At 36.6% G+C, this 14,002-nt stretch overlaps 1 protein-coding gene across 1 annotated transcript; it reads right to left on the minus strand.

The window, feature by feature from the left end:
- Window positions 1-7,415: 7,415 nt before the first annotated feature.
- On the minus strand, window positions 7,416-13,165 carry LOC120087014 (peptidase uncH-like). The gene is made up of 18 exons (XM_039043858.2): window positions 12,762-13,165; window positions 12,387-12,574; window positions 12,170-12,274; window positions 12,027-12,098; window positions 11,719-11,866; window positions 11,534-11,616; window positions 11,396-11,451; window positions 11,025-11,161; window positions 10,810-10,900; window positions 10,657-10,722; window positions 10,357-10,579; window positions 9,848-9,949; window positions 9,335-9,420; window positions 9,112-9,234; window positions 8,412-8,481; window positions 8,224-8,315; window positions 7,808-7,912; window positions 7,416-7,723 (listed from the first exon to the last, which is right to left on the minus strand). The coding sequence occupies exons 1-18, from the start codon at window positions 12,962-12,964 to the stop codon at window positions 7,643-7,645; spliced, it is 2,031 nt and encodes a 676-aa protein (XP_038899786.1). The 5' UTR covers window positions 12,965-13,165; the 3' UTR covers window positions 7,416-7,642.
- Window positions 13,166-14,002: the final 837 nt, after the last annotated feature.

A 14,002-nucleotide genomic window follows, 5' to 3' on the forward strand; every position in this document is an offset into this window, starting at 1 on the left:
TCCACCAGTCCATTTACACCCTCAGCGAGGATATGTTTCATGATGTGTTGGTGGGTCATGTATGTCTTGAGCCTAAGGAGAAGCATTCTAAGCCTGAGGATGAGCGTTGTGAGCCTGAGGTTTCAGGAAACAAGGAGGGAGCCAATGTTAATCCTTCTGTATATTCGTACTTACAGAGTATTGACAGCTCAATATCGAGTTTCGATGGCTATGTATCAAACCTCGAGGGAAACATAAGGGACATCAAAGCACAATTTTTCAGTCATTATGTCTCTGTTACAGTCTATGAAGGGTTCCACGGTGTTTGAGGCTATGAGGTCACCCACTCCACAGACAGACCACGATGCCACTAAGTCACCCATCCCTTCTCTATCTCGGTCACCCACCCAACTTCTACATAGGTTACCCATCTAGCCTCTACCTAGGTCACCCATCAAGCCTCTACCTAGGTCACATGTCTCACCCTAACCTTGGTCACCCATCCAGTCTCTACCTAGGTCACCCACCCTAACTCTACCTCGGTCACCCAACAAACCTGTACAACCTGATACATCCACATCACCCATTCCTCTTCCACCAGCAAAGCCTGATATCACGACCTCACCTATCAATTTTCCACCCACAAAGCCTAATATCGCATCCTCGCCTATTTCTCACCTCGAGACCTCAACTGTTTCCTTTCCTACTATCCTTCCACCTCTAGATATGAGTAGAGAGGACATTCAACCTCTACCTTTTGAAAAAAAAACAATGTCTACTAGAGCCATTGCCTTTTATATTTTTTATTCGACATGTTCACCATTTTTTTATATTTATGTAGGTTATGTTCAAGAGTCGAAAAACCACTAGTAAGAGAAAGATTGTTGACAAGTATAAACCTTCGGCTGAACCAAAGAAGAAAATAACAAAACAGAAGAAAAGTAAGGTACAACTTCCCTTGGAATGTCCATCAATTAAATACACTCTCCCTGAAGTACCTACGACACTGTTTAAAGCGACGGTCCAATACTCCTTGGCATATAAGGTTCCAACTGCTATATTTACGGAAATGATGAATTGGATTGCCGATACAAATATAGACCACGAGGTTCGAGAAAATGCATTTCGATCATTATCCAAGTCATTTTTTCAAGAATTGATCGAACAAGTTCATGGGTTGAGTGTGACGTAAGTTTACGATCCTTGTCCCTTTTTACAATTAAATAAGTGAACTTCTCTCTCTTAATATATACCTTATTCTGGATACAGGCCCTAAATATTCTATTTCGATTCGTAAAAGATAAATTTTACAGGCGACCGAAGATGTGCATGAATAAGTTCACCATCCTACCAATTGGAATAACAATAACCATTTACTGCATTTATGAATTAGAACTACATTGGTTGATTATTACGTGTTTTTAATGTTGAATTCACTATAAAGAGTCACCTTAATGCTCAAGATGGGATCTACAAACAGATTAAGATCAAGTCGACATTGCACACTATCGTAGTATGAGGGGAAGAAGAAACGTATAAGGATTATGTCATAGGTAAAACTGACGTCAAGTAGTCAGATATGGATTTTGTGTATACGGCAACAAACATCGATGAACATTGGATTTTGATTGCATTTGTCCTAAATAGAGGTTGGTTGTTCGTATTTGATTCACTACCGTCCATGACATCAAAGAAGAAGTTGGAGTCTCGCCTTGAATCATTGACTTACACCCTACCATCGCTATTTCACTACTGTGATTTCAAACGTTGGAAGCCGAACATAGAAACATCTCGTTGGAAAATATCCTGACCTACTATTATGAACACACAACAGGAGTCACCAGATTATGGAATATTTGCAATCAAATTTTTAGAGCATTTGGTGACAGGTAATGATCATTCTGTAATCACTTAGAAGAATATGAGTGACTATAGAATGTAGTTGGCATGTCACCTGTAGGCGAACACTCCATATTATTAATATATATTTTACATGTGATGTATACAAATCTCAATATAATTTTACATGTTATGTATATAAATTGTCAGTGTAGTCTTACTAACATCTTAAGTAAGAGAGAGTGAGATTAGTGAGTGCGACACTAAGAGAAAGCGAGACATTTACAGAAATAATGATAAAGATACATAAACATATCAAGTAACGGTACTAGAAAGAGCGTGATTAGCGAGAGCGAAACTTTTACAGAACAAGTCATAAAAAGATATAAACATGTTTAGTAACGTTACTATAGAAAGGGAGATTAGCGAGAGAGACACCAAGAAAGAGCGAGACATTTACAAAACAAGTCATAAAGAGATATAAACATGTTTAGTAACATTACCAGAGAGAGCGAGATTAGCAAGAACAACACTAAGAGAGAACGAGACATTTACAGAAAGAGTCATAAAGAGATATAAACATTTGAATCTCAATCAACGTTTGTATATAGAGCATACAATGAGGATTGAAAGTGACACATAAAAAATCAAAATCAACCATTTGAATCATTTCGATTATGTTTAGTAAGCCGCCTGGGTGTGAGCGATTCACTCTAGTTTTGTCGATTATACCCATAATTCCCATATTACCACATTTTATTTATTTGTGATGTTCTCCTCTCGATGGTATTCTTCATACTCTTCGTCGCTTAACCTATACCACCCTTCTAGGAGATGCAATATTCTTTTCCACATATCCCGAATGTTTCTTCCATCCAGATATATGACCGAGCAAATTTACAGGCTCTGTATAAGTAGCCATAATGGAGTCAACATTATAAAATCAACTGCAAAGACTTCGTATGGGGATGTTTCGTTCTGGGGCAGCCATAATTGCATGCGAATGTGGGATACCGAGTGAGTTAAATTCCTTACACGTGCATTCCTTCATATGAAGGTTCACAATACTGTTCAAACGATTGTCCCGCACATGGACCCTATAACAATCAATCGACTCAACTCGATATTGTTTGCCCTTATCATACTCACTTACTAATTGGTTTTCACAGTAGTTTGAGTGTAACATCGTTCAAAATGTCCAATAATTTCTCTGTTCATAAAACCATGACTGGATGAAGCCTCGAACATTTTCCAATAAACACATTATGGGCAGTGGTCGATATTTTTTAGTCAAGGAATTGAAACACTCTGCACTATTGGACGTCATGTTGTCGTATCTTCGTTCTGTTTGGTAAACATGTGCCCACCTTTCAAGACCGATATCCTCCAAATATTTCGTTACAACACCATCTTGAAAACTACAAGGTGGTCTCAGTGTGCTTGGAACTCTGACATGCAGAATGCCCTGGTTGCATCCTTGAACGTCCCAATAACCGTATTATCTTTAAAGTTCGAAATAATATTATTTTCAACGTGGTACGTACACAATACGTGAAATGTCGTAGGGAAAACTGCACGAATGGCATTGCCAATAGATATCGATTGATCAGACACGAATACCAAATTAGGGGGTTCTCTAATGACACGCTTCAAATTCGACATAAACCAATTCCATGCTCAATCGGTTTCATTGTCCACTGTATATTTGGTTGTTACCCATCCATGGAAACGCCGACCAACATGGTCCCTTTTTATTTTCCTTTCAAATGCAATCAATCAACAATTATCACAGGTCGGCAACTTGCAAAACCTCTAATACAAAGCCCTAAGCCATAAACATGTACTTAAAATATACATCATTTTCAAGTTCAATTTCAAACCTTGTACTTGGATTCTTCATTTTTAACGCTACATCATAAGCATGTAAAACGCCGTATGACTCTTCTAGAGTACCCCTAGCGAGAGAATAAGTGGTTTCCCTTGCACGCCACTGATGCTTGATTTTTCTATGAAGTGGAAATGTTGATGATATGCGTTGATGAACACAGAGACTTGTGAAAATTCCTCTGAGTTTCCCCAGCGGAATCCAAGTGTAAATTCCTCTGAGTTTTCTGGTAAGTCCAGGGTCGAACACAGAGACTTGTGAAAACAGATTGCGTTGGTAATTTTTATGAAGAACTTAGCGGTAATCGGATAAATAAAAAAATTGTTGGGTTTGTTGTTCGCATTGATGAAAAATAAATAAATGCGACGGAGTTTGAAAAGAGTTGGTAAACGGAAGATGCATGAGTATGCGGTGAACGGGTTGAGAAGGGTTCGGCTAACACTTCCTAGAATGCGTTCTTGCTTTGCAATCATGCAACATGCATACAATAGTAAACCATCTCTCGATGCAAATGCTATGGCTTCTAATGCTTGAATGCATGCGATATATGCGATAAGTCTATAGGACCTACACATAAGCCTCTATTCTTATTTATGCAATGACAGGATAGCACACACACAAATAAGGCAACCATATAATATCATTCCCATCTCTAGAATGCATGCGATGCAACTTGACAAACATGGCTTATCTCTAAGTCCCTATCTCTTGTTTATGCAATTCTAATCTTGCTCTTTTGAGTCCAGATTCTAACCTAGCTCTCTTGAGTCATTAGGTTCTTTCTTTAGATTCTATCTCGAGTAACTCTAAAGGGTATTTTGCACAACATAAAACAAGACAACCGCAAGCAATGAACTTCCTAGGTCATGTTAGCTTAGTTCTTCTCAACCCATTCGACTAGTTTAGCTACTCATGCGTGCTAAGAGAATGAACAGATGTAGAAATAGAACTTCCATTGTATAAATATAAAGATGAAGTAAAAAATAACAATGCAAGTATAGAATAAAGGGTCTGGTAGCAATCTCTTGCTGCCCAGGTGTTTACACTGTTTTCTACTCGTGCTCAAAAGATAATCTCGCTCTCGCGAGAGTCGGCCCGCGCTCTGCTTCTTCGCCTCAGGTTTTCTCTCGAGTTGTCCTGAGCGATCGCCGATGCCACCACTCTTCTCTTGCTCCGCCTTAAAATAAAAAGGAAAACTATGGATAGAGGCGTGAACTTGTGGAACAAAAGATCATTAAAACGGTGAACTGATCAACTAGTTAACCCCTTTTCTGAAGAATGCCCTGGTATTTATAGAGCATCCATGGTGAAAGGCGGTTTCTCTCTCATGGTTGTACAGATGGGACGACTTTAATTTCTGACTGATACGCCAAATAATTGTCACCGAAAAGCTTAATGTACTTGTGATCATTATCGGCTGTCAACTTAATTCGAATTCGACTGTCATCAATTTTCTGTCCCATCGCGCTTAATTAGTCTTTCACCCAGATGCATCCACCATGTTGCGCTGACTAAGTTGCGGCGATCCTTCTCAGGCGAATGTTTGCAAACACAATCATAGCAAAGCCTTGCGGTGAAGTTGAGCTTCGACCAATGATTTCTTTTGATTGCAATTCTTGCATTGCGTCAACGCATATTCTGCACAAAAATATAAAAATCAACTGTTCTAATGCGATGGACGCATGCGACCGCAATATTATGAAATTGTTGCTTAATGGACGCAAATTAACATATTTCATCAACACAATCCAACATTGTTTAAGAACTTAGCACTATGATAATGTGCATTTCTGCCTGTTATCAGCCACGCCTTATCGTAACTTATCTTTACGTCGTACTCTTTTCTCATATCCTCAATGATGTGACGAGGTTTATAAACATGTCCTATTCATGTAAACTTGTCTTTGATTAGCTGACCAACTACTGCAGTCGTTGCTTGTCTATGGTCATGATTCAAAATTTCAATAGAACATGTGTGCAATCGCATATACTTTGTGATCTTAAATACACCCTGAGATTTTCACTGCACGAAGCTTCCACTTACAACTCTCCCGAATACATTTGACAGTGAACAAAGACTTACTGGACTTCCTTACCTTATATTCAAAATTATTGTTTATGGATAAAATAGACAATCTCATTTTCAAGTTACTCTTACTTGAAAGAAAAAAAAAAAAAAAAAAAAGTTGACCAACTTCAATATCTATCTCAAATGAAGAGGTACCAAGCATAATCAATTCTCTTCTACGACATGAAAACATGGAATTCAATCCTGCTCATCTCTTATTAACAGCCACTGCAGGTCCACGCACCCCTGTAAGACCACAATCCACAGCATTCAATCCTACTGATCTCTCATTATCAACCACGAAAGGATCATGCTCTTCTGAAGGATCATAATCCATAGAATTCAATCTTGTTGATCTCTCATTCCCAACCACGAAAGGATAAGCTCTTCTGGAGGACCACAACCCATTGAAGTTAATCATGTTGATCTCTCGATACCAAGCACAGGTTCATTACATTGAGTTTCTCTTTCCAAGTCCCATGGATTAGTGTTGTCATTATCTATTGATAATGTCAATAACTGTGTGTTCATAGACAATGAAATATCACTCTTTTCTCGATTAAGCTCATATGATTCCTTGTATTGTCTGTCTACCCAGTATCATCATAACTCATATTCACATTTCCATCATGGTTCAATTTTAAAGTTACAAATAGCTAAACTCTACAAAGATATTTTCGGAAAAGAAGGAAGCAAACATCACCATCGTTCCGTATGTACTGTGGAGGGGCTTTATAGTCAAGTTTATATTTAACTCTCATGATAACATCAAACTCTAAAGAACTTACATCTGTAACTCTATAAATGTGAGCTTTAAGTTCTTCATACTTCAATGTAATAGGTACAATAATTCATGTTAGCTCGCTTCCAATATACAAATTTTGGTTCTCTCCCAATCACCTCCGTATCGAATTAGTAAACACTTTTTTGTCATCCTACAAAGCAAGAAAACATTTTTCATTAAGATACAAGCAAATTTGTCACCCTTTCTTACTCACTCTCGTGACTCTCGCTGTTGCTCTCTCTCGCTCTCGAGCTTTCTCGTTGTCACTCTTTTTCGCTCTTTCGCTCAAAACCCTAAACCCTTGGTAATGATCGTTATTGTTTTTGTTATGCTATTTTCATACCTTTTTTGAGACCACGTTCCAACAAACACCAATGAAACCACGTTCTAAAAAAGTCTATTTCATTCTAAAAACCCTGTTTGGTTCCGGAAAACTTCATCCTAGAAAATCTCGTTCAATAGATCTCGATTCAACAAAATCACAATTCAAATGATGTTTAGATTTTAAAGAACTCGCTATTATATGTTTAACGTGTTAATGATTTGAGATTTTAGACAGATGATTTCGTGAAAATTGTCAAATCATTCGTATACTGACAAACAATCACATCACGATGGAAGATAAACAACGAGAGCGAGATCCATTGTAGCGAGAGCAAGACCAATTTCGTGAGGAGTAATTCTTGTAATCTCATATCGTGATGACATCAACGGAGAGTCGATTGACATTTTTTTTAAAGAAAAATGGTCATATGGCATCATGAGCCCAAATTTTAGGTCATCGGCCCAAATTTTCGATTTAAGTGCCATATAAGATTTTGAACTTTTTATATATAATTAATTCCCAACATATTTGACTATTTTAAAAACTAATGGATCTATACCATATAATTTCTGAATTTATACGCCAGGGATGTCCAACCCTCTTAAGAAAAGTGTAAGAAGACAGTGGCCGGCATCATATATTTGCGCCTAGGACTTGTAATTTTATTTATGAAGGCGCATAGTAACTCATTCGGTAGCATAATGTTGCAGTTAAAACCGACCAACATCGAGGATTTTAAGGAAACGGGGTGATTGGACTGATCTAATCAGCAACTTGAAAGCGTCCGACCAATCTTGCAAAGAACAGCATTTGTTGTTCCAACGTAAATTTTATATTCTCGGCCTGTTCAAAGACTCGAGATTCAGCTTGTAATCTCCTTGAAGAACTAATATTCCAAACTGACTAGCAAGATAGATAAAAGTGTACCTTGCGAAAGCCGTGTTGTTCTCCTTCGTATTCAATTAAAGCTACAGGGAGGCCCTTCTCTTTCAATGCTTGGTAGATCTTACGAGCTTGAATAGGCGGCACAACCTGAACATTGTTCGAGTTAAAGAAGGGAAAAAGAAAAATGAATGTTAAATTACAAATTCGGTCCTTATAGTTTGAAAAAAGTTAGAATTTAGTTCCTATCGTTTGATAAAATCTTACTAAATAGTCTCTATAGTAGGAACTATTTACGAAAAATTTATCAGACCATAGATATTACTTGTGAAGTTTTACCAAGATATAAGGACTAAATTTTAAGTTTTAAAACCTTAGAGACTAAATTCTAACTTTTTCGTACCCATAGGAACCAAATTTGTAATTTAATGCCAAAAGAGGGGGTAAACTTGTAGGCTTACTTTGTCATCCAATCCCTGGAACAAGATTAATGGACAAGAAAATTTTTCAACAAAATTAATTGGCGACCTTTCATAATAATCTCTCACACCTCCTGCAATCCAGAAAGTTGAATCAGGCACTAAAAAGTAGTTATGGGATTCTAAAAAACTCAAATCGAGATCCCACTCTATATTTTTCCAACACTCACCAACAAGGTTATCGATATAATGAGATTCAAATTTGTGCATTTCATCCCTCAACATGCGCAAGTCAACTATCTGTTCCAAACAACAAAAATAGACCGTAACAAATCAAGGATTAGTTTATTAGACAGGCATCAAATTTTCAAATGTCATATTCCATTTGAACATAAGTACTGCTGGCGTAGCCTATTCACTACATCAACTGCCTTAGGGCGTTGAATTAGAAGATGGAAATTGAAAGAAACTAATTTAAAATAGAGCCATTTTTAGATGAAAAAAGAAAGCTGGTCAGGTTCGTAAGCAAACCTAACAATGGAAATAGATTGAAATTAATGTCCAGAACACTGGCACAAAAATCTAAGAGGCAAACTGGAAAAATCAAATGTCTTTGAACTTTGAAGTAATAGCGTAAATCACAACGGTCACCTATTTAACATGTCTCATGGCTGACGAAATGTGCTATTGTAAAAAAAATTGTAAAGTTATTCCGACTTTAGCACAACATCATACCAAGACGATTAGGACCTTGTCTTTTTCGTGCAAAGCACTTAAACAAAAAAGGTATTACACAATGTAAAAAGAATACAGTTCCTTCACAAAGAGATGCACCATATGTGACACAATCAAGACATCATTTAAGAACTATGCTTCGATTACTCTTATTATGATCATGCTTTAGAATCACATATATGATTGTACACTTACACCATACAAGGAAGCTCCTGCCTTGAATGTATCCCTGAAAGCAAGAGCAGCTAGGGTAGTGTATCCCCCAGCAGATTCTCCAGAAATGCATAATCGTTCTGCATCAACTACTCCTGAGTCGACCTACACAAATACACATCAAATATAATGCTTTGAACATATCATTAAGAATTGATCAGAACCTTCAAAATTTGAAAGAAAATAGATGTCAAAAATGAGCCACCAAATATCTTGCACAGCTGCAACAGTCATTGACATCAACAATTCCCCACTTCCTCAAAAGCCTTTCTCGATAGTCCCTCCCATAACCTTCAGTAAGAAATGTAACCTCGTGATATAATACACTGACATAAAAATGGACCTTCTTTCTTCAATAAACCAAACAAACCACAATAGTTATTAGGATAGGCATATAAGTCAAATGGCACCCCAAATTGACTATTGATGCAGATGAAATGAAAATAAAAAGTATGATGCACAAGTACCATCCACCACTCACACCAATATAACTCACTCAGAGGGGACCAAGGCACATTTGCTTCAAGAATATCTAATTGAAAACTTCAACGAGGCTAACAATCCAAAATACATTCATATCATACATATATTGTAAATATGTAAAAAGCTGAAATTTAACATTAAAGAAACATAGTAACGACATTGTAATGAGAAAATTTTACTATTATGTTAAAATTCAAAAAACTTCTGTAAAATAATAACGCACAAGGATACATACCAGAACTTCCTCCATAGTTAACACTGACAAAAGCCCATCCTCGACTAGTCCAATACTGAACTCTTAGATTTAATATTCCACGCGATTCATCCGTAGGGCCTCCTGTAAGAACTCATACATAAACTGTATAAACAAGGAGATAGCAATACATATCAGAACTAAAAGGTGCTGGGAACAAAAGTATAGGGCATTAATTATGCTGCTACTTATGTCCTGTTTAATAACAATTTCATTTTCAATTTTCTGTTTAAAATTTAGACTTGTTTTCTAACTGATTCTTTACCATTGTTTTCATATTTTTTTAAAGAAACATTTGAATTTTTATTCAAATTTTAAAACAAGGTAAACTTCTCAAATATTTTTGTATGATTGTCTTGAATCATAGTTCTTGCCATCTGAAATGCACCTACTAATAAAATGTCTGTTTTTTCTTTTTATTAAAAAGATCAAGAACAAATTCACATTGCTATTTTGCCACCATGGTCAAATTTAAGCTGTCGGGTACATACCATGGCTTTCCAGCAACAACGGAGGCTTTTCATCCTCACTAGAATGGTAAATGGGATTGAATGGTGGATAAAAATAGGCATAAGCCTTTTCACCAGGCACTTCTGTTGCAAATTCAATGAACTTTGGAGTACTAAAGTATGACTTATACGTCAAAATATCAGGCAATGATGACCAGATAATAGTGAACTCAGATACTTTCAAGCTTCTATCTTCGAGAGTAACCTACACAAGGAAGAACCATTGGCGAGATATGCAAAATCAAAGGTTAAAAAGGGAAAATGAAATAGTAGCAACATTACCTTAGCAATTGATGGTGGATGAAAGGCTGACGCTCCCTCCACGTAAAAACAATTGTTCCCAACAGTCTGCAAATGTAAAAGATGCTCCTCTTACATACCACTCACAAGCAAAGTAGACTTTTATGAGAATAGAAGAGCTGGTTGTGATAGTACAATATTATCTATATCTGAGAAGGGAATATCAAGCAAAGATGGAGAGCTTTGTCCATCACCCAGAACTCCAAGATAGGACCTCCCATGTTGCCTGAATGAAATGGAAAAACAATGGCCTTGATGAGAAAAATTATTATTTGATACACATAATAAAACATGAAAAGTCATGAAAAATACAAGACAATGCATATGCAACAGACCAAAGTTTTGGTTACCTATAGCTACATAGTATATAGTTTTCTCCATGATTGCCAGGTAAGAAACCATAAGAATTTATGCCAAAAACCCAAGATGGTCGTGAAAACTCCGCATTCAAAGAATAAACTGGAGACACCTCATTATCTGCCTCAAACTAGTTCCCGTGACAAGACAAAAGAAAGAAAGGCTGAGTTACCAATATAGTTATGACTTGAGATATAATTAACACACTCATTTTGCTTAATATAATCAACATAAATATGAACAATTGATCCTCTATGCGCCAAATTTGTTGAGTGTGATTACATACTATTTCTTGGGACCTCTTGGCAAGATTAGTGATAAAGAAGGCATATCATTGAAGCAAAAACTAAAGAAGAAAACATACCCATTTGTATAGATTCCAGAACCCATTTTTCCTATCAGTAACAAAAAACAATTCTCCTGAACATTCAAATCAGATGAAGTAAATGTGAGAAATGGGGGAATGAAACAAGTTCATTTATCGCATGGCATAATAGAGTACCCTCAGAGGACCACTTAGGCTCAGTAGGTGACTCCACTAGCTCTGGATCACAACCAGCAACACAGACACGCTTGTCGATTTCACTGCAGAGTAGAAGTCATATGAAAAATATTGACATTTGAAGCAAAGATGTCAATGCAGTAAGAAAATAATATCCGTAAGGAGTCATTAAACCTTGAACTCACCCATTCTCAGAAAAGTAACCAACCCAAAGCTCTGATTTATCCCATGACATGTTAGGGTGATGCCATTGGATCCATGCAATCCGTTTCCCTTTTGGATCCACTCGAGGAAAAGCATAAAAGTCACTTCCCTCAACAAGTACCTCTGGATCTGAGAATTATGTTCAAACAAGATGCAAAATACAACACAAATCATCAGCAAACAAGAACCCACCTCAGAAAACTCCTACATTTAGGTTCCTCTTCTCATACTAATACACATAATTAGCATCTAGCTTTATTTTGTCTGAAACAACACGGATCTTCTTTACCTTCTATAGCCTTGCCTTCAAGTCCTACAGATACAATGGTCGTTGTTGGACTTGAGCTACTATTGCGCCGATCTACCAAGATTGAAGTAAACTTTTAACATATAAATTTATCTTCCATAACACAATCATACAATAATATCTACCTTCCCGTACAGCGATATAACGATTGAAACGTAAATCAAACCCTCCATCAGCATAACTGACTAACGGTCCACCATAATCGGGAGTAAGGGGTCGAGGAGAAGAATCTGGGATCAGAGAAAACGCAAACTATAAGAAATACAAACTTGAAATATTGAGTTTGCAAGGTTCGATAAGTTCATGGATTTAATTGTTAGCATAAATAAACATTAGGCATACCATGGGGTTTAACTGATTGCTTATATAGTCTCTGATCCTCGAAATTAGAGAAGACTATTGTATCCCCAGATACCATGAAAGCACCACCGCCGTACTCCTGTGCAGTGGTCCGAACTGAAAACTCCTTCGGAGTAATATCAATAGTCTCATCGCCGAGCTTCTCCGGTTCCATGACAAGAACTTCCCGCCTATACCAATTTAACATGTCTAACTGAAGATTAATTTTCACTGAAAACTAATTATCGAGTAATTAGAACAAACAGGACCATCGGTCTTCGGAATTTCAAAGCAAAACTAATTTTATTACCAGTTAGAATTGTGTGTAAGGTCTTATTACAAACAAAACGTAGATATAACGACAGGCACAATCCATACCCAGATTCAGAGGGCCGTGATTCGAGCCAGATAAGACGACCAGAACCATCAACGGCAGCACCGCCGATTCGCTTGGAGGCGCCGGACACAATGTCAGCGGTGATCGGAGACTTCCATGAGCCATAGGGTGCAGTGATTTTCTCTAGTTGGTTAACTACTTCCGGGACTTCCTTGCTAACTGAAGATGAGACAGAGGAAGCCATTGTTCTTCTCAAACCGGTGATTCAGTCGGTATCGCCTATCGGTGCGGAAGTAGATGAGAGAAGTTAGCGACCGCCGTTCGATTTGGCCATTGACATCGTCGTGTCGCGCCTCGATTTGAGGGGGGAAGAGAATAAAAAATTCGGGTCCACGTGAATTGGCATTAGTATCAGAAGAGTCCAAAGCATAATATTTTCGTACTCAGGAAGCAGCTTGCTGAAGGTTTTTATGGGTTCTGGTAATGGAATTTTTTTGTCTTTTTTCTTTTTTTGGGTAAAACATCAATTTTTACACTAATCTTTTAATTTCATCCATTTTGTTAATAAACTAGGCAAGTGTTGTAATTTTAAGAAACTTCAGCTAATTCACGTCACACGTACTGATTTTTACAAAAATAAAATAAAATATTCTACATAAGTTTGACCCATATCAAATTAACTATATAATAATATTTCCAAAATTCATAAATTTTAACCAAAAAAAGATAATTCTAATGTTGTTTTTTTCTCTAAAAAGAATTTAAATTCGACCTAATTTTAACCAGAAAGTGCACACTTTTTAAATTATAAGGTTAAAGTTCCAATATTTATTTAAGCTTGTGGTTAAAATGGATAAAATTTAAAGGTTTAAAGTTGTGAGATACTACAACAAAAATGAGTTTTCATTACTCTAAAAAAATGTTATAAACACTTTTCCCAACTCTATTTTTTAGTACTTGAATCCACCATCAAGGAAAGTATATAGATAGATAATGAAAAATTAGTCATTATTGGTTATTTCATGATTTTCTCATTCGGTCAACAATAAACATTTATTGACATTTATTACCATGTAACATTTTCTATGACAATTTCTCATTGTCAACAAATAGGTCAAAAGTTGACTTTTTCCAACATATACCTTGACATTGAATATTCATCACAAAAATAAAAATATTGACACATTTACAATATCAATAATGTCTTAATTGTAATATTATCCAAAAGTCATTGTTCCAATGTCATATAACTACATATCATGACATTTGTGAAATGTCAAAA

Source organism: Benincasa hispida, chromosome 9, assembly GCF_027475165.1.
Source record: "Benincasa hispida cultivar pf3 chromosome 9, pf3_genome.v1.1, whole genome shotgun sequence".
NCBI classification, from domain to species: Eukaryota; Viridiplantae; Streptophyta; class Magnoliopsida; order Cucurbitales; family Cucurbitaceae; genus Benincasa; species Benincasa hispida.

What these genes read in the sequence shown, in the direction of transcription:
- LOC120087014 (XM_039043858.2), bottom strand. Translation starts at nt 12,964, where the DNA reads ATGGCTTCCTCTGTCTCATCTTCAGTTAGCAAGGAAGTCCCGGAAGTA. An exon ending in GCAATCAGTTAAACCCCATG is followed by an intron (nt 12,275 to 12,386) that starts GTATGCCTAATG and finishes CTCTGATCCCAG; the next exon opens with ATTCTTCTCCTCGACCCCTT. An exon ending in AACAACACGGCTTTCGCAAG is followed by an intron (nt 7,724 to 7,807) that starts GTACACTTTTAT and finishes GTCTTTGAACAG; the next exon opens with GCCGAGAATATAAAATTTAC.